The following is a 25,630-nucleotide window of genomic DNA, read 5'->3' as shown; positions in this document are numbered from 1 at the left end:
ATGTTTAGGGAAGAAGCACATGCACTTTCGCACTGATTAGCTGTGGTAAAGTGCTTAGAGTCATAAGGCCAACAAAAAGATACAGCAAAACGTGAAGGTAAAACGCAAAATGTTTGAGGTATAACCACCCTGAGGATGACATGTCTTAAAGTTCCATTCCACGAGTAGTATCAAGGAAAAACCACGATGTGATGTGCCTCCTGTGCTGTGGACAGCATGCTGATAAACATTAAGGCGTATGCCACGACTTGATTAAAAAAAACACAGTTTACTGTTTTTGAAGGAAAGGAAAGGACTAATAGTCCCATTCCACGAGAAGCATTGATGGAGAAACCATGATGTGATGCACCTCCAGCACGTTGGGCAGCAAGCTGATATGCATTACGGTGCATGTGGCACCTTGATCATAAAGACAGACTTTAAAAGGTGTGGCCATACTCCTGAGAATAATGGAGATAGGGTGCATATGCTTATTTGCATTACCTGCCATGGGCAGGCAAAAACATCTTGAATATGTACAGGGGCATAACTTTGCTACCCTATCTGTATATGGCTGAGTAGATTGCATTGTAGACATGTGTGTACTTGTATACGTGTTTATGTATATCTTGCTCCATGACAGATGTTGTGGTCTGGGCTGCCACAATGTAGGTGGGGGTGGAGACCGAGTTTCTAGTTACAGGTTTCCAACAACTGTCAAGCGGCTCTCATAGTAGGGAGGGTTTTTCAGGGATTGAGTTGGTGCCAGGCGATATCATCATTGAGCCCCACACTGCTGGTTCACATTTTATAAACCTATCTTTGTTCTTTTTCAAGAAGGCCATGGGTCGTTTTATTTTTCGATAGTTGTCCAGCATAAGTCACTGTCACTGTGGTGTTATTATAAGAAGTTGGCAGTGAGACGTGTGGATGAATTTTTGATCACTGATTCTGATTTAGATTTTTCTTCCCACAGATTGCAGCCCGCGTGGACAAACTATCAGGTCACTACGTGGTCCCTGTTACAGTTTGTATAAGCTCCTTGTTCCCACGATGTCTTGAAACCTAGGTCTAGCGTCGTTGTGTGTTTTGTCAATCTCCATACCAAAGAATTCACACATGGGTAATGTCCCATCATGTGGGAGCCCCCACAAAGTATTCCTATTGCTCGGTATTAGCGCTTGTGGTTTTTGTATTGAAAAGCCTGTTCCTCTTAAAGAAAAACATGGATTTTGCAAAAGTCAATTGATTAGACATTAAGATCCTCTAATTCTTGTTAATGATCCTTTTGACCTCATTCGAGGAGGAATTATAGGTGCTTACTCAAATCAATGCTTCTGTATTGTCTTTGGCATTGGTGTCAAGGAGGGCTACTTGTTGTAAATAAGTTAGGTAGGCAAGAGGACACGTCTTCAGGTTACAGGATAGATTTATTAAGATAGCACAGCAGAGACCAGACCATCAACTGCCAAGACTGGAACTTTCGCATACCAGTTAGAATACTCATAGGTACTATGGGAGGTTGAGAAGGTAGAAACACAAAGGAGGGACTACTGACACCAAGTAGCCATAATGAAGTAAGCACAAATATACAACACTACTCTTGGGACATTTTGCGCACGTTTTCTTGCTTTAGCCATTACTTCCCTGGGGTACTACTTGTTTTACAATTTCTTCGTGAGGGTAGCTGAATTGTCTCTAGTCCTCTACTTCAGTACAATTCCTCCAGATGCAGAGGAACTGCCCCATTGGCCGTTTCGGTTATCTCTAAAAGGCCGTGGGTGGGCGCTGTTAAAGTTGAGGAGGCTATTGTGATCTCTTCTTCTAATATAAAGAGCTGTTGTGACTTTTCCATTGTTACATTGGTAACATCCAGGAATGACACCAAGCATCTGTCCGCTGTCATCGTAAAATTCAGATGTGGATTTCTTCCATTAAGCCAGTCAATGAAGAGCTTAGAGTCCTGTCATCACTGTGCCAGATGACCAGGATGTCGTTGATATATCTGTGCCACACATGTATATTCGTAGTAAATGGGTTATTATCACATATATTGTGTTCCTCAACAAGTACACATAGAGGCACGCCAGGCTCGGGGCAAAGGTACTGCCCCTAGACGCGGTGTGGTATTGGAGGTGGATTAAATCTTTAATCGTGAAGAGGTTTTCTGTGAGCGCCAGTTTCGCTAACTTCATATCCAGTCCACAGGGATAGCCCAGGTCCAATCCTGGGAATGTAGGAGATCTGTAATGACATGTAGGGTTTCCTCTTGGGGGATGCTGGTTTCTAACGCCTCAACAACAAGACACTGGATTCAAGCTAGCCTGGCTGAAGAATCCTGAAATCCCAGGATGCTTGTTTCCGGTCCAGGGAGGACCTGGCCTGCCAGTTCGGTCTGGATTGTTTCCATGGGGCACAGGGTCAAGACTGATTTGCATATGGCTGAGTCAAAACTGGGGTGGTGCAGTTGGCAAAAGAACGATGGATTTAACCCAGATCTTTTGACTGGGGGGGAATGTTTGCATTGTCAGCATTCCGTCCATCATTTGTTTGCTGTAACGCTTTATGCCCTAAGTGGGATGGGTATGCCCAGACGTGGGTCCCTTGCTCACTGTGCCACAGGATTCAAGCTAGCCTGGCTGAAGAAGGGTGACATACCCTGAAACCGGTCCTAGGATGCTTGTTTCCAGTCCAGGGAGGACCTGGCCTGGCAGTTCGGTCTGGACTGTTCCAATGGGCACAGGGTCAAGACTGATTTTCATATGGCTGGGTCCAAACTGGGGTGGCGTAGTGGGCAAAATAACGATGGATTTAACCCAGATCTTTTGACTGGGGGAGAATTTTTGCATTGTCAGCATTCGTCCATCATTTGTTTGCTGTAACTTTTCGCCCTGTGTGGGATGGGTATGCCCAGATGTGGGTCCCTTGCTCACTGGGCCACAGGATTCAAGCTAGCCTGGCTGAAGAAGGGTGACATACCCTGAAACCGGTCCCTAGATGCTTGTTTCCGGTCCAGGGAGGACGAGGCCTGGCAGTTCGGTCTGGACTGTTCCCATGGGGAACAGGGTCAAGACTGATTTCCAAATGGCTGGGTCCAAACTGGGGTGGCGTAGTGGGCAAAGGAACAATGGATTTAACCCAGATCTTTTGACTGAGGGAGAATGTTTTCATTGTCAGCATTCCGTCCATCATTTGTTTGCTGTAACACTTTCCGCCTTAAGTGGGATGGGTATGCCCAGACGTAGGTCCCTTGCTCACTGTGCCACTAGAATCAAGCTAACCTGGCTGAAGAAGGGTGACATACCCTGAAACCGGTCCCAGGATGCTTGTTTCCGGTCCAGGGAGGACCTGGCCCGGCATTTCGGTCCGGACTGTTACCATGGGTCACAGGATCAAGACTGATTTGCTTATGGCTGGGTCCAAACTGGGGTGGCGTAGTGGGCAAAAGAACAATGGATTTAACCCAGATCTTTTGACTGGGGGAGAATGTTTGCATTGTCAGCATTCCGTCCATCATTTGTTTGCTGTAACACTCAACAACAAGACACAGCATCTTTTAGGTGCTGAGGTCGTAATCGACTTACTTTAGTATGTTCAGGAGGTGTTTCATGTCCCTGATATTGGACCTGATTTTTGTTACTATAGGCCGAAGGAACCAATCAGTGTACTGAGAAAGGGGTTCCAAAACTGAACCAATACCGAAGTTTATTAGTCTCACTGGTGGTGGTGTTCTCCCCTTGTGTGTCTTAGGGATTGTGTCAAGAGGGGGCTCCAACTACCATCATCCTCGGGACTTCAGCTCCCATTAGCCGCCTTTGACGTATATCTCGTCACTCACAGCTGATTGAGTACACATGAATCCACAGCTGGGCTCCGATCACAGAAATAAAAGCACTCCCCGGCGACTGTCTCCTCGTACGGCGAGTCAGGAACAGCTGTACCAAGTAGGAACTTGGCAGTTTTGGGACCCTTGGAATTGTGAGTATTCACACTCGGGTCCTGACGATTGCATGCTGCCATGTTGCAGCGTTTCTTTTCCCTGCACCTGCTCAGCTGGTTCAAATCTACATTACAGATAGCTATTGTTTCTAGCTAGACCATTACTACATCTTCGTAACCGCAGTGCTCTTGACCAGCTGCCCATAGTAGGTTCGCTAATAGCATATGTATGTTTTGGCTGTCTTTGTTTATTTTCTGTATGATACGTTGACCCCTGTGGACCTAAGTGTCTGACTACAGGACGAAACCAGCATCTGCACCCCATGGGACTTGAGTAATATACTTGTATGGGTAAGTCCTGCATTACTACTGGAGATATGGGCATGCTCATTTTGTTTTTATAATGCCAGTCACCGTTTTGCAGCACACTTTTTTTAAACTGACTCATTGTTCACATTGACCACTTGTTTTAGAGTATTGCAGTTGCCTGTTTTCAATTTGATCATTGGTCTCACTGTGCACATAGACCAGATATTTGCCTGTGTATTTTAAGCAGACCAGATGTGAACAGTATGTTGGATATCCTGCATAGATCATGCTTCATATATGCCTATCATGTTGCGACTACATACTAAAGTGTTTGTTTTTGTTCACAGGTTCAGTGTTTCTGGTACTTGTGTACCTGTCCCCTGACAGGCAAGTAGTCTTCGCTGTCGCATGCAATTATGGTTGCATGCCATTTGTGTGTAATGAACCTAAGAATCACACCGGGGCACTCACATTCCTTTTGACCTGACGGATGCCTGGGACCAATTTTGGGTGGAAGACTAGGGCAGAAACATCTTGGCAAGCTGAGGGTCATGGGACCACTGTACTTCTTTTTTGTCCCACCCCATAATTATCACAAGTATAATTATTATTATAGAGCCAATCCACCCTGTGAATAAAGGGATACTGAGGCATTGATGAGACATTTTAAGTTGTAATATTAATCCCCGGTCACAAAAAAGAATATATATGCAAAGAGCTCCCTGGATGATGGTCGAGCCCATCCTGACTTTTAGCAGCCGGAATGAACCAGATAATGAAGCATGTCACTACCAGAGTGAGTGCGGGTTGTATATAAAAAGGAAAGCCTTTTCCTCCCCTGTATTTCAAGACACCGCTTTACGTTACTTTGACTCTGTATGTTTACTTATGCATGAGCAGATGGGAATTTTATATTTTTAGAAATATACAGCATCTCCAGGTTGTTGAGTTTGATGTCCATGCTTGCATGTAGCGTCATAGGCACAGACAGTTAAGTAGATTTGGCCTGGAGAAAAAGCAAAGATGGCCAAATAAGGAAAATTTTAAAGGAGGTTACATCTGGAATTTAATTATTTATAATGGGATTTTAGTGTTACTCTAAATCACTGTATGGCACCGCACAAATACAATTACTGAATCCCAATACTGCCAAAGGGGGTGAAACCCTACTCGTTAGACATGTAAGCCTTAGGTATCTTCTCCCAAATGTTTTACTTACTCACTGCCTGTTTTTCTGAAATTCGTTTTTTTTTTGCCATAAGACTATATGCCCTTTACTACTGCTAACCAGTGCCAAAGTGCTTGTGTTCGCTTCGTAATACCTGGCAAAATGGTCTTATACCTGATTGCCATATTGAATTTACTTATAAGTTCCTAGTAAAGTGGTATACCATATACCCAGGGTCAGGAAATTAAATGCCACCAGTGGGCCTGCAGCACTTATTCTGCCACCCACTTAAGTAGCCCTTAAAAACATGTCTCAGGCCTGCCATTGCAACCTGTTTGCAGTTGTAAACTCCCAGTTTGAGTTGGCAAATTAACCCTTCCGTCACACCTACAACTTCTTTTTTAAAACATGTAAGTCGCCCCTAGGGTGGCCCCTACACAGACCATAAGGCATAGTGCATTTTATTTAAAAACGTGGACATGTACTTTTTAGTTTTCTATCTCTTGGTAGTGAAAAGCTCCTAAATTTGTTTTTCACTAATGGGAGGCCTAGCTCTCCCATAATAATAATAATAATATCCACATTTGTAAAGCGCGAACACTCACCCGTAAGGGTCTCTAGGCGTTGGGGGCCGTCGGGAAGATTACGCAAGCTATTGCCCAGAGTCACATGGTGCTGGGCTAATCTGCCGCCGATCGAACCGTGATCCCCAGATTCCGGAGTCAGTCGCCCTGGCCGCAGCGCCACACCTCTTCCTCTTCCCATAGGATAACTGTGTGTCACCTTATTAGATATAATAAGTGATAACTTTTATTGGGAGCAGGTGGCAATAATATGTTCGGTTTCTAAAGAAGTTTAATTTAAAATCCTATGTAATGTTTGAGTAAAAATTCTGAAACTGCCACTTTTAGAAAGTTAGCAGTTTCTTCTAGCCATTTGGTGCCTGCTGCCTGTTCCTGGGTCACATGACTAGCTGTAGTTGGCAGTAAACCTTTGTGCATTCTTCCTAGACAGCCACACAATCGGGGGACTTGGCGTTGGCAGGATGGGCCATCTGGACACGATCGGGGGCAGAGCTATGCAAAGACAGCCTCTGCAGACACACAACAAGTTTCACACTAGCCTTTTGTAATTGCAGACATACTGATACCAATGCAGGGAAGTGGAAGATTCCAGACCTTCCACTTGAATTGGCAGTTTAAAACTGCATACAGGATGCAATGACAGATCTGAGACATGTTTAAAAGTATTTAATTTACAGGCCCTGGGTACATGTAGTACCACTTTACTAGGGACTTATAAGTAAAGTAAATGTGCCAACTGGGTGTGAGACAATTTTACCATGTTTTGTGGAGTGAGTACAAGCACTTTAGCACTGGTTGGCAGTGGTAAAGTGCACAGAGTCATAAAAGCCATCAAAAACTGGTTCAGAAAACAGGAGGTATGAAGGCTAAAGGTTTGGGGCAACCCTGCAGAGAGGGCCGAGTCCACCAGTTAGCATCTGGAAACTGCCATTTGGAATGAGTTGACTTTGTGCATGCACAGAAACAAGAGATGGAGTGCATTAGTACTTACTCAATTATACCAAATCTCTGATCCAAAGGCAGGTTATCATCAATACGGTGACGTCGAGCTCGCCGTTGTAAGTAAGACAAGAGGACAGTTATGAGTACCTATGTAAACAAATAGATTTTCCTCAATCAGAAAATATACTTTGCCTTGTATACATTGTATTGCCAATTTACTGCAGGAGTGAGATTGATAAATACAATAACAAAATACTCTGCGCAGGTTTGCGTCACAAACAAATGGTTTGTCATTGTGGCCCTTAGTCTTCTGAATTTATGCATTATAAACTAACTGCTTAAAGCAGACTGAAAACTTAATAAAGCATCATGTGTTATTGCATAAGCTCTAGAAATATATTGAATGTTTTGAAAAAAAAATTAATGACTGAGAAGCAGACTTCAAATTCAATATAAGCTCAATTTCCTGTTTAAAAGTATCAGCATACTAGACAAAACTCAGCCACAATCTGCAGTTTCTAAGAATTCATCAAAATAATTATGTGTGAATTTAAGGCTCACCCGATAAAACTCTAGAAAACCTTTCTGACAGAAGATAATAAATGCAAATCAGTCTTGACCCTGTGCCTCATGGGAACAGTCCAGCCCGAACTGCCAAGCCAGGTCCTCCCTGGACTGGAACCAAGCATCCTAGGACCGGTTTCGGGGTTTCACCCCTCTTCAGCCAGGATAGCTTGATTCCAGTGGCACAGTGAGCCCAGGACCCACGTCAGGGCATACCTGGTGCACCTATGGCGAGAAAGCAAAAGACACACAATTGATGGACGGAATGCAGAACAAATCAAAACATTCCCCCCCTGTCAAGAGATCTGGGATAAATCCAACATTCTTTTGCTCACCATGCCACCCCTGTTTAGACCTGGCCATTTGCAAATCAGTCTTGACCCTGTGCCTCATGGGAACAGTCCAGCCTGAACTGCCAAGCCAGGTCCTCCCAGTAGCAGAAAAAAGCATCCTAGGACAAGTTTTGGGGTGTTTATCAATTGTTCTTTTTGCATTTGTCACCCAGACGTGGGTCCCGTGCTCTCCATGCCACTGGAGTCGAGCTATCCTGGCTGTTGAGGTCTGAAAGCCCAAAATCGGTCCTAGGATGCTTGTTTCCAGTCCAGGGAGGACCTGGCCTGGCAGTTCGGGCTGGACTGTTCCCATGGGGCACAGGGTCAAGACTGATTTGCATATGGCTGGGTCCAAACTGGAATGGCATGGTGAGCAAAAAACACGAGGGATTTAGGTCCAGATCTCTGTACTGGGGTGAGTGTATGACATTGTTCTGCATTCTGTCCAACAATTGTTCTTTTTAGAGAGTGAGAGAAAAGAAATTGCTGCACACATCTATATGTTTCATACTTGTATTCTCATTTGTGATTGGTAGGAGGAAATATTAATATACACCAATTTGACTACAAATATACATCTTCAAGTATCTTCCCTTCATTTTCTTGAATGACCCTTCGGTAGTATCTGTCCTTGAACAGTCCCATTCGCAGTGAATTTCTGAAAGTCTGGTGATTGTTTAAACAATTATTTAGCGAAATTTGAAAACACCAAGGAAGTTATGAGAAGAGGATTGAATTAGTGAATTGTAGAACCAAGGGTCACTGTCACACATAACGTATGGCCATATTAAAGATGGATGTCAGTTTAACTCTATATTGTTGAAATACTTAGACGACTTAGGACAATGAATTTAACACCTAGTAATTTGGGGCCAAAAATACAAAGCATTGTTTCAGTTTCAAACATTCCGATTCGAAGTTTGTGACTGCAAATTCTTTTTTTAAATGTACTAATTCCATTTTAGGAATCGGTAAACTTTCACGACTCCTAAAATGCAATTGCAAGCCGATATTAATTTAGTATTTGGATGGTACAGGCAAACTGATCTGCAATGTATCAATGTTTTGCGACTGAAATTCAGTCGCCAAAAACACAATATAAATTTGCTGACTCCCGAGTTGTGGTGATACTGTATTTGCAAAAGGAAAGAGTAATGCCTCCGATTTGCAAACGTAAAAACAAGTTTATTGCGAAGTCGGCAGTCGTCTAGATCCACTGCCAAATCTAAAGCAAGCTTTTTTAAAAAGGAAAGCTTTTCTTTTTAAACGCAGCCTATTTCCTGTAAGGAAAACAGGCTGCATTAAAAAAAAAAGTCTACTTTATTATAATGAGATCACAGACCTGGGGGTCCTCTGGTCTAACAGGCAGCATACATGTGATGGCCACCAATCTGAGTAAGCCACAATTTGTCTCCTAAATAATTAATATTCGTGTGGGAGGTTGAATTGCAGCCCACTCAATTAAAATATGGCTCACATTGATAAATTCTTTACTGGGTGCAAACATAATTGTTGCAAATTACGACAGATTTTTTGCTACCAGTTCGTCTTACATCTGGCCCTCCATTTGTTATCCAATATGTCTGTTTCTAAATTCATGTTGTTATATTTTTATTATTTTTGTCTCGAAAGGTTATGTACTCCATTAACTGATACATTTTCCAGATTTGCCTTACTGTATTTACTTATAGATATGTAAACTACTTTGTCTCTGTATTGTTCCTATTGTAAAGTGCTGTAATGCGCGGTTAGCCATGTTTGCATCACATAAAAGTGAATGAATAAAATTATAAATAAATAAAAATGCATCTGTACCAGTTTGACATATGATGGGACTGCCCCTGGCCGATGATGGTAGTCTCTCAGGCATATTATGGCAGAACCATAGTTAGTGTATGGGAGTTACTTAACACATAATTTTATCTATTTTTACTGCATTTTCTTCAATTATCCTTTATTGCTGATTTTAACTACAGTTCATCACTTTGTGTGACGTTAGTAAGGTTAAAAGTAAGTGGTGGCACTTACTGTGATGTGAAACTAGAGAGAAACCCCACACACCAAGGGGACAGGGTTCTGCTTAACACTAAAATAAATTAAACCCCCTCAGAGTAGAAACACAAAAATCCCACAATTCCCTGAAACTCCACCATATATGCAACCCACATTTGAAAATAATCCCACATCCAAATACGACAGAAGTTTGGAAAAATATATATCCTTTAAGCCGTTAAACAAATATATTTCACATTAATATACTTCACATTAATATATACTTGGTTACATATCAGCGTTAATTTATAAACACATATACATCACAACAAAAACACAAACCAAAATATATCAGTGATAAATACAATCACAAAAGGGAGAACAATTTTAGACACAATCATCACTCCCATGTTTTTAATTCTAATGGCACTTTCTGTGATGTCATTGAGGTTAGGGTCATATATCATACTACTTCTTTCCCTTGCATGTTGGTAAATTTAACTAAATGTTTTGTGTACATATTTTATTTTGGTACTACGCTGATGGCATTTGCCATAAAAGCAGGCACAATCAAATCAAGGAAAGGTAACTTGCAGGGAATTAGTATTGAATAGGATTCTGAACGGAAAGCTTCCCAAACGCACCTACTCGGCATCCATCCTTAATCATGTTTAGCAAATTTACTTTGTGAGCGAGTTGGTACATTCTGTGTAAGGTGGCAGAGAATACTAAACTTGAGAAGTTGAGCACCAAACAAGAAGTCCGTGAAGGCAAGTTGTTAGAAATGGGGGTCTCTAGATAGCAGGTTTATACACTGTCCAAATAGGGTCCCTTCCTTCTATTCAGGATAAGGGGATTACACACACAAGATAACCATTGCTCAACCTTGGTAGCTTGGCACGAGCAGTCAGGCCTATCTCAGAGGTAATGCGTAAACGATTTGTACATAAGACACACAGTAACACAGTGAAAGCACTACAAATGTACACAACACCAGTTTAGAAATATAAACAATCTCTATTTAAACCAAATCGACAAAAATCCAACATACACAACTCAAAATATCACTTTTAGATGGTTTTAGCAATTCTGTCGATAGGAAACTATGGATGCAGTGATTTTACATAAAGTACCTTTAGATGCTTCAAAATTCACAAGGCAAAGAAACCGCAGAAGAGGAGGCGTCAGAAAACACAGCGATGTGTCGGTTCCTAAGTCCCTGAAGAGGCGATGCGTCAGTCCTGCTGCACGCAGGTAAAGTGTTGCGTCGAATCCCAAGTGTAAGGGGAAGTGTTGCGTGGAAATCCAAGACGGTTCTGGTCTGCAGGTGATGTGTCGTAAAACTTGGTGCACAGATGTGATGCGTCAAAATCCGTTCACACTGAAGGCCGATGCAGTGGTGGCAAACAAGTGCTGCATCGATTTCTTCAGCCGAGGTCCAACTTCTTTCAGCCGTACAGGAGGGCCTGCTTTGGATTCAATGCGGTGGTCTCAGACTTCGGAGACACAGTGCGTTGAACTCAGTCTGCTGTGGCTTCTTCGGCCGCAGGCAGGCACTGCGTCGATTTCTTCGGCCGCATTAAGGTGGTTCGTTGAAACTTCTCCCTCACAGCTGTTCTGCATCAGAAAAAAAGGCGCTGGAAGTGCGATGTGTCAGTTTTGATGATTTCAAGCAGAAATACAACCTCCAAGGGCCCAGAACTGGAATTGGCACCACAAGGTTGGTCAGAACTCATAGCAGTGGACGGGAATGTTGCTGATGAAGTCTTTGATGGTCCTGAGACTTCCAACAGGAGGTAAGCACACACAAGCCATTGGAAAAACTTCACAAGCAGGATAAACAGCAAAGTCCAGTGTTTTGTCCTCTCTAAGGTAGAAGCAGGAAATGCCGGCCAACCCAGCAAAGCAACACACAGCCAAAAAGCAGTACTCCTCCTCACAGCTCTTCTCCTTGGCAGAGGTTCCACTTGATCCAAAAGTGTTCTAAAAGTCTGGGGTTTTACGTCCAATACTTATAACCCTTTTGGCCTTTGAAGTAGGCATACTTCAAAGAGAAGTCTATGTTGTTCACAAGTTCCTGCCTTGGCTCTAGGCACACCCCAGGGGGTTGGACACAGCATTATGAGAGGACAGAAACAGTCCTATTCAGGTGTCAATGACAACTCCTCCCACCACTCTATCTAGCTCAGGAAGAGCATCAGCCTGGTGATGGTCATCAGGATATGCATGACACACCTCACTTCCCTTTGTGTGACTGTCTAGATTGAATGCACAAACAGGCCCCTGTCAGTCTAAACCAGACATTGATTCCACAGTCAAGCAGAGACACAGAATTGTAAAGCAAGACAATGCCCACTTTCTAAAAATAATGAAAAAAGTGATAGGATGCACTCCTTTACTTGTACTTTTCTGTTATTGACTAGATTGTGGCATGCAGACTGATGCCGTGATCTGCCCCAAAGTCACAGGAAGGTAATAGAAAATGCAAATGACACGTGTCTTTGGCGCCAAAACAGTTGCACAGGTATTTTTCCTTACAACAAGAATACTTGCAAATTTTACTCCATGTTTTATTCCAAAGTTAATCCATTTTAATTGCAATTCTTGTACCAAACTTCATCAGTTATTTTACATAGAGTCCAAAGAAAGTGGAATTCCACAATTTTTTGTTGTTTGAATGCCTTCTGCATGCCCATCCGGGCCTTATCAGTGACATTTTGTAATAAGCAACTTAAACTGCCTGCACAGACGGACGCTCCCTCCCACTGCTGCTACCTACCTGCCTCCGCTGACCACCTACCTGACGCCGCTGCCTGCATCTCGCCTCCGCCGCCTCCCAGGTACCGCCTGCTGCTTCCTGGTCGCCACCCACGCCGCTACCTTCACTCCCCACGCCCGCTGACCACCGCCACTTACCTGGTCACTCCTTGGGCTCCGTCGCTTCCCGCCGATTTTCCCGCCGTTTTCTCGGCGCCGCTGCCCCAGGCGCACACTCCCACTCCCGCCTCCTCCTTCTGTCCCGCCCCCCCTCCCTGCCCATTGGCCACCCCGCTCCCGCCTCCCGCTGACCCTCCCTCCCGGCTCCTTATTTAAGGGGACCCCGCGTGCTGGTCAGTGCGACCCCCTGTGCCTGCACAGACGGACGCTCCCTCCCACTGCTGCTACCTACCTGCCTCCGCTGACCACCTACCTGACGCCGCTGCCTGCATCTCGCCTCCGCCGCCTCCCAGGTACCGCCTGCTGCTTCCTGGTCGCCACCCACGCCGCTACCTTCACTCCCCACGCCCGCTGACCACCGCCACTTACCTGGTCACTCCTTGGGCTCCGTCGCTTCCCGCCGATTTTCCCGCCGTTTTCTCGGCGCCGCTGCCCCAGGCGCACACTCCCACTCCCGCCTCCTCCTTCTGTCCCGCCCCCCCTCCCTGCCCATTGGCCACCCCGCTCCCGCCTCCCGCTGACCCTCCCTCCCGGCTCCTTATTTAAGGGGACCCCGCGTGCTGGTCAGTGCGACCCCCTGTGCCTGCACAGACGGACGCTCCCTCCCACTGCTGCTACCTACCTGCCTCCGCTGACCACCTACCTGACGCCGCTGCCTGCATCTCGCCTCCGCCGCCTCCCAGGTACCGCCTGCTGCTTCCTGGTCGCCACCCACGCCGCTACCTTCACTCCCCACGCCCGCTGACCACCGCCACTTACCTGGTCACTCCTTGGGCTCCGTCGCTTCCCGCCGATTTTCCCGCCGTTTTCTCGGCGCCGCTGCCCCAGGCGCACACTCCCACTCCCGCCTCCTCCTTCTGTCCCGCCCCCCCTCCCTGCCCATTGGCCACCCCGCTCCCGCCTCCCGCTGACCCTCCCTCCCGGCTCCTTATTTAAGGGGACCCCGCGTGCTGGTCAGTGCGACCCCCTGTGCCTGCACAGACGGACGCTCCCTCCCACTGCTGCTACCTACCTGCCTCCGCTGACCACCTACCTGACGCCGCTGCCTGCATCTCGCCTCCGCCGCCTCCCAGGTACCGCCTGCTGCTTCCTGGTCGCCACCCACGCCGCTACCTTCACTCCCCACGCCCGCTGACCACCGCCACTTACCTGGTCACTCCTTGGGCTCCGTCGCTTCCCGCCGATTTTCCCGCCGTTTTCTCGGCGCCGCTGCCCCAGGCGCACACTCCCACTCCCGCCTCCTCCTTCTGTCCCGCCCCCCCTCCCTGCCCATTGGCCACCCCGCTCCCGCCTCCCGCTGACCCTCCCTCCCGGCTCCTTATTTAAGGGGACCCCGCGTGCTGGTCAGTGCGACCCCCTGTGCCTGCACAGACGGACGCTCCCTCCCACTGCTGCTACCTACCTGCCTCCGCTGACCACCTACCTGACGCCGCTGCCTGCATCTCGCCTCCGCCGCCTCCCAGGTACCGCCTGCTGCTTCCTGGTCGCCACCCACGCCGCTACCTTCACTCCCCACGCCCGCTGACCACCGCCACTTACCTGGTCACTCCTTGGGCTCCGTCGCTTCCCGCCGATTTTCCCGCCGTTTTCTCGGCGCCGCTGCCCCAGGCGCACACTCCCACTCCCGCCTCCTCCTTCTGTCCCGCCCCCCCTCCCTGCCCATTGGCCACCCCGCTCCCGCCTCCCGCTGACCCTCCCTCCCGGCTCCTTATTTATGACGCCCCCTCAGCGACCGCGCAGCGGACGCGCGCAGCGGGAGCGCCGACTGAGCGCCGAAGGTGCGCCAAAGGTAAGCCCGTCTGCGCCCGTCCGCGCCTGGACCGCGCCCAGCGCCAGACCCCCTGGTCCCCGCGCCCGCCAGCCCCCCCGCAGGACCTACGACTTCGCTACGCTCATCGCACTCAAAACCGCCCGAGCCACCGGATGCTACCGAGCGTCCCCGCAACGCACCCATGGACCCTTCGCCTGCAGATCCTGCAACTTCTCCTGCCTCCAAACAAGCACCACGCCCACCAAGACGGACAACAGCAACCACCTCAAGTGCATCCTGCTCAACACCCGCTCCGTCCACAGACACGCCGTGGAACTCTGGAACCTCCTCGACACTGCATCTCCAGACGTCGCCTTCCTCACGGAAACCTGGATGAACGACTCTTCAGCCCCCGACATCGCCATTGCCATCCCGGACGGCTACAAGATCATCAGGAAGGATCGCGTCAACCAGACCGGAGGAGGCATCGCCATCGTACACAAGAGCACCATTCGCATCTCGACTGACTCCATCGACGTATTCAACGCCGCCGAATACCTGCACTTCCAGATCCACACCGACCCCAAGACTACCCTCAGAGGCACCCTCATCTACAGACCCCCGGGACCACGCGCACAGTTCTGCGAAGACATCGCCGACTTCATCAGCCCTCACGCCCTCCCCTCCGCCGACTACATCCTCCTCGGGGACCTCAACTTCCACCTGGAGAACAACAATGACCGCAACACCACCGCCCTGCTGGATAACCTCGCCAACCTCGGACTTCAGCAACTGGTCAACACCCCCACCCACTTCGCCGGCCACACGCTCGACCCACTCTTCTCGTCCAGCAAGCACGTCACCTTCAGCCACTCCACCGGACTTCACTGGACCGACCACAGCTGCGTCCATTTCAGCTTCAGAAAGAACACGGTCCACCATCACCCGAAGCAGGCTCCCCACAGAAACTGGAGCAAGATCACCGCCGACCAGCTCGCCACCTCCCTCAGCCAGAGCCCACCTGTCAGGACCACGGACCCTAACACAGCTGCCCTCGACCTCACGCAGTGGCTGACCTCCTGTGCCGACGACCTCGCGCCACTGAAGAACCCCCTCACCAGGCCCAGAAGCAAGAAGGCCCCCTGGTTCACCGACGAACTTAAGGACTCCAAGAAGGCCTGCCGCACCCTCGAGAAGGCCTGGCTCCTCAACAAGACCGCCGACAACAGAACAGCACTGAAACTCGCCACTCGCAGACATCACCAGCTCATCCGCACCACCAAGAAGAAATCTCTGCGGGAACGACTGGACAAGAACGCCCACGACAGCAAGGAGCTCTTCAACATCGTCAAGGAGTTCTCCAACCCCAGCACCGGCAACAACGACATCACTCCCTCACAGGACCTCTGCGACTCCCTCGCCTCGTACTTCCACCGCAAGATCGCCAACATCCACAACAGCTTCGACATTTCACCCCCGCACCCATCGGCCGTACCTTCGCACCCCGCCGCCACCCTCCAGACATGGACCGAGGTGACCCCCGAAGACACGTCACGCATGATGAACACCATCCACTCCGGATCTCCGACCGACCCGTGCCCCCATCATGTTTTCAACAAGGCAGCCTCTACCATCGCACCCCACCTCCGAGACATCATCAACACCTCCTTCAACACAGCAACTTTCCCGGAGAGCTGGAAGCACGCCGAACTCAGCGCTCTGCTGAAGAAACCAACAGCGGACCCGACCGACCTCAAGAACTTCCGCCCCATCTCGCTCCTTCCTTTCCCCGCCAAAGTCATCGAGAAGGTCGTCAACAAGCAACTGGCCGCCTTCCTCGAGACGAACGGATCCCTCGACCCATCACAGTCCGGATTCAGAGCCAACCACAGCACCGAGACCGCCCTCATCGCAGCCACCGACGACATCCGAGCCCTGCTCGACAACGGCGAAACAGCGGCACTCATCCTCCTAGACCTCTCCGCAGCATTTGACACTGTCTGCCACCGCACACTAGTCCAACGCCTCAACGACACCGGCATCCAAGGGAGGGCTCTGGAATGGATCATCTCATACCTCTCAGGCAGAACACAGAGAGTACGCCTCCCTCCGTTCCGCTCCGAGGCCACCGAAGTCATCTGCGGCGTCCCGCAAGGATCGTCGCTCAGCCCCACTCTCTTCAACATCTACATGAAACCCCTCGCTGCCATCGCACGCAAACACAACCTCAACATCATTTCCTACGCCGATGACACCCAGCTAATTCTCTCCCTCACCTGAGACCCCGACACCGCCAAAGCCAGCCTGCACGAAGGGATGACAGACGTCGCTGAATGGATGAACATCAGCCGCCTGAAACTGAACACGGACAAGACAGAAGTCCTCATCCTGGGACCATCACCCTCCGCATGGGACGACTCCTGGTGGCCCCCGGCACTAGGCACCGCACCTGAACCGACGGACCACGCACGCAACTTGGGCGTCATACTGGACTCCTCCCTATCGATGACCAGACAAGTCAACGCCGTCTCCTCAGCCTGCTTCCACAACCTCCGCATGCTCCGAAAGATCTTCCGATGGATCCCAACCGAGACCAGGAAGACGGTCACCCACGCTCTCGTCACCAGCAGACTAGACTACGGAAACACCCTCTACGCCGGTACTACGGCCAAGCTTCAGAAAAGACTTCAGCGAATTCAGAACGCCTCCGCCCGACTCATCCTGGACGTCCCCCGACGCAGCCACATCTCGTGCCACCTGAGAGACCTGCACTGGCTCCCGGTCAACAAGAGGATCACGTTCAGACTCCTCACCCACGCACACAAGTCCCTCCACGACCTAGGCCCAGGGTACCTCAACAGCCGCCTCACCTTCTACACGCCCACCCGCCGGCTACGTTCCGCTAACCTCGCCCTCGCCGTCGTCCCTCGCATCCAGAGAGCCACCGCTGGAGGAAGGTCATTCTCCTACCTGGCAGCTAAGACTTGGAACTCCCTACCCGTCCACCTGCGGATGACCCAGGACCACCTGGCCTTCAGGAAACAGCTCAAGACCTGGCTGTTCGAGCAGTAGCAGACCCCCTTCCCCAAGCGCCTTGAGACCCTTACGGGTGAGTAGTGCGCGATATAAGTTCCATGATTGATTGATTGATTGAAACTGAGTAGCCTCGTACTGCTCCACCGAATGCATTTCGGGCTATAAATAGCCTTTCGTCAGGGGTAACTGAAATAATAAAAAGGGCATCTAAATCATCTGCACAGTACAAGCTACTCCATTACTTTTCCCCACCCTTCCTTGCTTTTCTATTAATTTATGGCCCTCCCTGGCCCAGTATCAAGTTTGGTAGTTGTTCTCTTGCCCGGGTACACTTCCCGTGCTTCCCCCGTCCAGCCCTCAGTGCTTTCCCACCCTCGTGGTCCTCTCTTTAATATTAAATTGCTGCCGGGTCACCCCACCTCACAAAAAGCGCTTTCTGACTACTCAAATTAAAGTGTTTTTTTTAATCGATCCAAACTAGATTGCCAAGTACAACAACAAAAATGGCACCAGCATCATTTAATAGCCATACCCATGCCTGCTGTCTTGGCAACTCAATTTATTATTGTATACTTTGCAATCATGCAAAGTACCACCAACTCTGAGAGAACAACTCGTTGAAATGTTGAGCACATATGCCATAGAGCTCTGGTATACCTGGAAGATAACACCCTCGTGGGAAATACTATTACTGTGGGAAGTGTATTTTCCTGGTGCTGTATTATCCCTCCATTATGAGTTCTTCTGGGTAGAATGTTAAATAACACAGCAATTCTGCAGATGCACCTCTATTCCAAGCTGCAAGACATTGAAAAGTTCAGTTTTCGATTGACAAATTTTACCTGATTTTAAAACCTGAAAAAAGTTGTGCTGGGCAAAACATCTGGATCATTTGCAAAATAGTTGTAATCCCAATAAGAGAGCAAACTCCTGTTTGCTTCCCAATCTGGATTACAGTGACTACTGGAATGAGGACTTCATCTTGTCGAATATTAAGCAGCTGCTCTTAACTCCCTGTACACCAAAGTTTGCAAAACATGGGCTTTATTTGACATTGACTTTTGACTCAAGTATATTGGATGAGGATTTCTGTTAGTTACTTGTGTAATTGCTGTTGTGTATTGCTCTCCCTAATAACACAAAATTATAGTAAGATGCAAACTTGGTAATCAAAATATGTACTGTGTTAACTCTCAAAGTAATACAAAGGGTTGCATGCACTAAATCTTTGTATCTATAGTACATACGATAAATAAGACTTGATCAATTGATCATTTCAGTCAGTCAGGCATGCAGTGATATCAACATGGACTTTTATATTAAATAACTGGCCACAAAATTACTTTCATGGAGAAGAGACCTTATTTTTTTTAAATTTCCATAGCAAATGCCACATTAGCACAGTAAAATGGCTAAAATCCACACACCATGCATGACCTGCATTTCTCCCTGGGCTAATTCAGGAAGGAAACCTACAATTCCACTGAGAATATATCACAACCTTGTTCCTGTATTTCCTAAGGTTTTTAAAGCAGCATTCCTGGAAGGAAATAATCAAAAATAACTGTCAAGAAGAATATTGGACTTGTGTAGAAGTATATAAGCATTCAGGGCCGGCTTTAGCTCTGATGGAGCCCGGTGCGACAATCATTTTTCGTGCCCCCTCGCCCCATGACCGCCTCCTTGGATTCTCTCACTACCACCGGGCAAATGTGCCCCTTAACTCTTCAATCATAAAATTATTTCTAAACACATCGCCCCCCTGATGTCAGCGCCCCATTCACAGTTCAGCGCCCAGTGCGGCCGCAACAGTCGCACTGCCTTAAAGCCAGTCCTGTAAGCATTTATAAACTTACTGCAGGAATGAGTGAGAAGTGGACAAACAAATCCATATGGATCATTGGCTTGCATCCTTCCACTGACGAACCATTTGGGATGTCGCTCTGTGTTCCAATCCTTTTGAAAGAAAAAAATATAGATTAAAAAAAATATATATTTTTGTTTATTGAAAAGTGTATTCCTTATTATTATCCAACTTTACTTCATATTGAAAAATTGTTTTTTATGATCAAACATTTCTGATATTTTGCGCTTACGACACATTGTCATTAAAAAAATCTAAACTACAATTTATGATTTTGCAAATTTTCTCTTATTTTTATAGTACTTTAACGCGTTCATGAAACCAAAATTCATGACTGTTAAATCTTTTCATGTTTGTCTAATCATTGTGCAAAAGTTGGTGCAGCACGTAATTTCCACTTGGCCTAATGATAAATCAAGGTCTAACAATTGAAATGAAGATGGAAAATGTACAATGATCAATTATGATCTGGTCTTCTATCAAACCAAGACATACACACTTTGAAGTGGGAACATGTAACTAATTCAATTCCTGACTTTAAAATCGAAGAATGTATGACCATAAGTCACATAGAGCATAATATTTCCAAAATACATTGCTCAAATTTCACTGTAAATTATTGGCATACCAAAGGCAATGAGTGATGTACTAGAGGAGAATTTGAACATTTAGACCAGCCTATAATAGATATCCATCCATTGAAGCGCATTATGTAATGGAAATTAGACCTTCTTTACAGAAAATGTATATAAATCCACTAATTGTAAGCCAGTCATCATTATTACAAACCAAACTGGTATTATTTTTCCATCTACATTTAGCACAAGTAAGTTCCGAAGATTGTTCTACTAATACCCAAACCCCACTTTAAAGTTTGAATATTTAACATTGAAAAGCAAATTCAACAAGGAGTTTGCAGTATTTCTGGGATTGAGAGCAGCTGTTCTATCCAGGATAACTAAAAAACTGAAAATGGGTTCCATCATATGTCCTTCCTGGCTGCTAACTGGAAGGTTTGAAAGTCTTAACATCTCTTGTGTGAGAAGATGCCCTATCTTCAAGACCTCGTCCTCCTCCCAGTTTTGAGTTTACTTAAGTGTCTTGACTTGGGAGAGATTTTGGCATTCTTCCAAGGGATTCTCAGCATATATAAATGGTTTCTTCAACATATTTTCGAGGCTACCGCTGTTTTCACTCATGAATATTAAGCTCTTATAAGAGACTATATTGAGGAGCTTGTTGAGGCTAATGAAAATGGTCAAATCTGGAATCTTCATACCTCTTAACATTAACCCAACAATTTAGTTATCATATATATTTAATGTTATTTTATTTGAAGCAAAACTCCAAAATGTTGCTAAGTAATGCTTGCAAAGATCAGAGAGTGATAACCACCCCAATCTTTAGAAAATGTTAAAATATTAGGTATTTATTGGCCCAGAAAAAGCTAGAAAAATGATGCAGTGCAACCACAAAGCACATAATGAAGTAGCCAATTCTGGATAATGGTGATGTGCCTGCAGGAAGCACCAAAAGTATGATACCTTAAGGGAGTACTGAGTTCTTAGCATCAGGGGGCCATATTGTGATATCAAAAGATATGTGGACAGAGTGAAGTACAGATTCACTATTCTTAACCACACATCTATTTACCTTGGAGATATATATTCCGCTACCAAGTTTACACCAGAAAAGCCAAGGCACTCACAGGCGGGTGCTGTCGCGTGGTGGTGTCCCACGTTTTGAATAGCAGCGCTTCCCAGCTTAGTCCTCATCTTTCAACAAAGTTAAGCACTCCAGGGAGGGTTTCGTATCAGCTCTTATGTAATCAGCAGATAAACAAAAACAGCAAAACAGACACGTTTCGGAAATTCTTTCTTCAGTGTCTAGTTACAGACGCCGCGCACATGCATTTAACATTCAAATCCATTGACATCACTTCCGCCGTGGCAAAAGAGATGACAGACATACAAGCCTCACTGCTGTACTATTGCACAGCGGCCATCTTGCAACGGTGTGATCATCATATAATATACGTAAACATTACGACAAATCATTTCATTAATCAGTATTCAGACAGGAAATGTTTATGTAGATGATATCAGATTCCTCACAACATCGGTTGCAAAAAACACTATATAGCATTCTGTTCTATCCACCTTCTATGATAGGTATCATCGCATATTTACGCATATTTGGTGTATTTCATAACAACCCTACTCCCATTGAAGTATAGCAAAACCATTGAATTTGGCCGTGTATCGGCATTCAGTTATCCTCAATAACGCCATGTATTGGCTCCATTCTTAATTACTATACGATTGTAAATATATGTGATTAGGGAACTTATCGCTATCGATCTGCGAGACTAAGATAACAATCAACTCCTGTCATTAATACTGCTAAAATAAGGACATTTTGTCAAAAAAGGTAAATTTTGTCAAAAAAAAGTCAGAATTACCGCAAAACTAAAAAAGTGGCAGAACTACGTAGGTAGGGCAATGTGGCATATGGCCACATCTCTTGGGAATACATACTCAATGTGTTTTACTTCATCTCCCTAGATGTACAACTAATTCCTCTCCACTATTAAGACCATAAGGTACTTTGGTATGTAGATCGATTATATAGCGGGATTCCAGTCGCCGTAATCTTTGTACTCTATCTCTGCCCCTTGGACTTATAGGCACATAGTCCAGACCAAAATATTGCAGCAGCTCCCTGTTGCTCTGATGTTTAAGGGCAAAGTGTCTGGCCACTGGATAGTTGCCATCTTTGTTCATTATGGCGCGCTGATGTTCAAGGATGCGCATTTTAACGTTATGAATTGTACTTCCAATATATCTCATCCGACAAGGGCATATCAGACAGTAAACAACGTGTGTAGTGGAACATGTAATTAATTTATCTATCATTCTAGGTCTTTTCACTCCTTCGATGTTATAGCTCAAATTTTTTTTACTGTTAGTACAGGCCCTGCATTTTCCACATGGAAAAAAGCCTTTCATTTCTTTGAGTGTACCTCTTGTCTGCGTGATAGGTGACAAGTGAGTATGGACCAATTTGTCTTTGAGTGATCGTGATTTGCGGAATGTTATTAATGGCACTGGCGGAATATCTTTGCCTCTCACCGAATCAGTCTGGAGAATATGCCAGTTTTTTGTAGCATTCTCCTAAAGATATTAGCATCATCCGAGAAAGTTGTAATCATACGGAATTTACTAGCCTCATTTTCTTTTTTCTTTTCTACTGTATTACCATCTTTTTTTGTTAGAAGTTCTTTTCTAGGGATTCTTTCCACTTTGTGGAGTGCAGATGTTAACACTTCCTGATTGTAGCCCCTGGCCTGGAATCTTGTGATACAGTTAGCAGCAGCAGTTTTAAAGTCAGCCTCTCTAGAACAATTAAGCTTGAGACGAAGAAGCTCACCATAAGGTATACTGTTGATAAGTTTCGGAGGATGGTTACTGCCGGCATGCAAGATGGAGTTGCCGGCAGTTGGTTTCCGATATAATTCAGTCTCAAGACTTCTATCTCTCACGTATACCTTAAGATCTAAGTAATTGACTGCTACTGAACTGATTTCATGTGTGAACTTAAGATTAAGATCATTACTGTTAAGTTCACGTATGAAATCCTCCTCCTGTTCAACCGACCCTCTCCAAACTAGGAGAAGGTCGTCAATGTAACGATGCCAGACAACTACATAATCAGCCCATTTTTTTCTCTCGTTGCTAAGGGCCACCTGCTCCTCCCACCAGCCTACGAATAAATTTGCATAGCTGGGGGCGAAGCAGGTACCCATAGCCGTCCCCGAGATCTGTCTGTATAGCTGACCCTGAAATACAAAGATGTTATTCAATAGACAAAATTGAATGAATTCAATCAGCATGTTGTTATGTTCCATGAATTTCAGTGGTCTTTTGTTAAGGAAATATTTAATTGCCTCTAAACCCTGACTATGATCGATGCAGGTATATAAGCTGGTAATGTCTAGGGTAATTAATAGAAAAGTGGGTTCCCATTGGATGTCACTCATCTGTATGATGAAGTCTTTAGTGTCTTTTACATAAGATGTAAGTTGTACCACCAGTTGGAAAAGAAAAGCGTCTATATAAGTAGACATATTTTCTGTGAGACCTCCTTTGGAGGAGACTATCGGCCTCCCAGGTGGATCAACTTTATCCTTATGAATTTTCAGAAGTTGGTAAAAGGTTGGTGTCACTGGGACACTATTACGCAGAAAAAGAAATTCATTAGTGTTCAACATTCCTTTGTTACGCCATTTGGCAATGAGGTTATGGTACAAAGTGATACTTTCATGATATTGTTCCTTGTTGGTTTTTTCACAGTATCTGTTGTCATTCAACTGACGGAAGGCTTCACGGCAATATTGTTCTCTGCTGAGTAGCACTATATTTCCTCCTTTATCTGAAGGTTTACAGATTATTTGGTCATCCATAGTTAAGTCTCTAAGGATCATTGTTTGTTCTTCTGTCAGATTTTTCTGTTTGTGCTGGTATGGTATAGCCTTAGTTCTAAATTTCAGGAGGTCCTGTAGTACAGCATCAGAGAATTAATCAATCGCATCATATGGAATTTGCGGGTTGAAGAGTGATGGAGGCTTAAAGGTGGTAACTGGTGTTTCCTGTTCGATACCCACCCGGCATGTTCTCATTCCTATATCGCCGCTCTGACTGCTCCTACACTCTTCTTCTGCTCGCAACTCTTCAAGCATCTCAAGCATGCTTAGATCCTGTGCCGTTAAGATATCAGTCTCTTTTTGATGGAAGTTTTGCTTGAGTCTCCTTGCTACCATTATAGATGGTTTGAGTTTAAAAAATCTGTGCAATTTGATTTTGCGTATAAATTTGAACAGATCTATTCTCGTCTGTGTATATTCCATACGGTCATTGGGACAAAATGACAGTCCCAGTTTCAGGGCAGATTCTTCCGCTACTGTCAATACTCGTGATGTGAGGTTGATGATGGTGAGGTCGTCCACGTCTCCTACCATCTTTTGCCCCTGTTGCTGTGTGTTGCTCGTGATGCAGCTCTGCCCCTTCCTCTGCCTCTTCCCCTGCCAACCGCCTCTCCTTGCCCGTCTTCGTTTTCGGGTGGCTTGCTCTTCCTACCTCTGAGCCAGGTTTGACGGATAAGATTGAACTCCAAGTGAAAAGGAGTTTTCACTTGGTCACTGGGAGGGACAGTCGTTTCATCACCTGAGAACTCACTCTCCGTGATCTCTGATTCGGAGGTTTCGATTCTTTCCATGGGTACAGGAGGTTTCTTTTTATTGAGTTCTTTGCGGGGTTCATCAAATTTCTTGGCGAAAGTCAGAATCCTTCCCTGAGCATAATCCCATTCATCACGCTCAAATGTATCCTGCTTTCTTTGCCGTATCGTCAATTCATATTTATGTAACCATTTCCTCATTTCTTCTTTTAATTCTTCTTGTTTACTTTTATCGCCATCATTAGCTATTTCCTTTTCCAGGCTCGCTATCACTGCCAATGCTTTCTCTCTGTCACTCCGTGCAAATTTCACCAGAATGGCCAGCATCCCTTTGCAGGATGCTGCTGTATATTCTGCCCATTCTTCTAGAAGATGTGGGTCCGGGTTTAAATAGGCGGGCACAGTATAGATACGTAAACCCCTTGGCACCCTATCCACATCCATGTAATTTTGGAGAGAGGTGGATTCCTACCACTTTCTCATCTCCCTTTCATACAGCCTTTCCAATTTGGTGAATAGCATGCGTAAAGTTTTGCGGGTATTAGGCTCATTCAATGTATCCTCTGATCCCACTGTTGTCTTTGTTGTGGTTTTTTTAAAGATGTAAATGTAAATGTAAATGTACAGATATTTATATAGCGCAAATCACCAACCGGTCTCTAAGCGCTTGCTTAGGGAACCCGTCCTGGTATTCCCCTGTGAGATAACACAGCAGGGAATCCACAAGGTGAAAGCCAGGCATCCCACCGCGAGGGGCCATTGTGGAGATTAAGCAAGCTATTGCCCAGAGTCGCAGAGTGTGAACCCATGAATCGAGTATGCACTGGAGCGAGAATTATCGAGTCCATGGACAATTTATGGACTCAAGACCCAGCCGAGCCGGGAATTGAACCCTGGTTCCGGGCTGACCTCTGCTTCCAGGTCTGCCTACTCTAACCAGTGAGCCACACTTCTCCACGCGCTGCCTCGCGGCGGTCTGTTTCATCAAACATTTTTCCG

At 46.1% G+C, this 25,630-nt stretch overlaps 1 protein-coding gene across 1 annotated transcript in view; it reads right to left on the bottom strand.

The window, feature by feature from the left end:
• LOC146860197 (stimulated by retinoic acid gene 6 protein-like) overlaps positions 1–25,630 on the bottom strand; it is a 425,550-nt gene that overhangs the window by 309,077 nt on the left and 90,843 nt on the right. Inside the window, exons 2-3 of the mRNA XM_085646323.1 lie at positions 19,389–19,488; positions 6,971–7,068 (exon numbers count right to left, since the gene is read on the bottom strand). Coding sequence (XP_085502449.1) covers positions 6,971–7,068; positions 19,389–19,488 — 198 coding nt within the window. The remainder of the gene's footprint in view (positions 1–6,970; positions 7,069–19,388; positions 19,489–25,630) is intronic.

This window comes from Triturus cristatus, chromosome 3_1 (assembly GCF_964204655.1).
Source record: "Triturus cristatus chromosome 3_1, aTriCri1.1, whole genome shotgun sequence".
In the NCBI taxonomy this organism is placed as follows: domain Eukaryota; kingdom Metazoa; phylum Chordata; class Amphibia; order Caudata; family Salamandridae; genus Triturus; species Triturus cristatus.
Note: the sequence above shows the minus strand (reverse complement) of the source record. Positions and strands in the feature narration are given on the sequence as shown.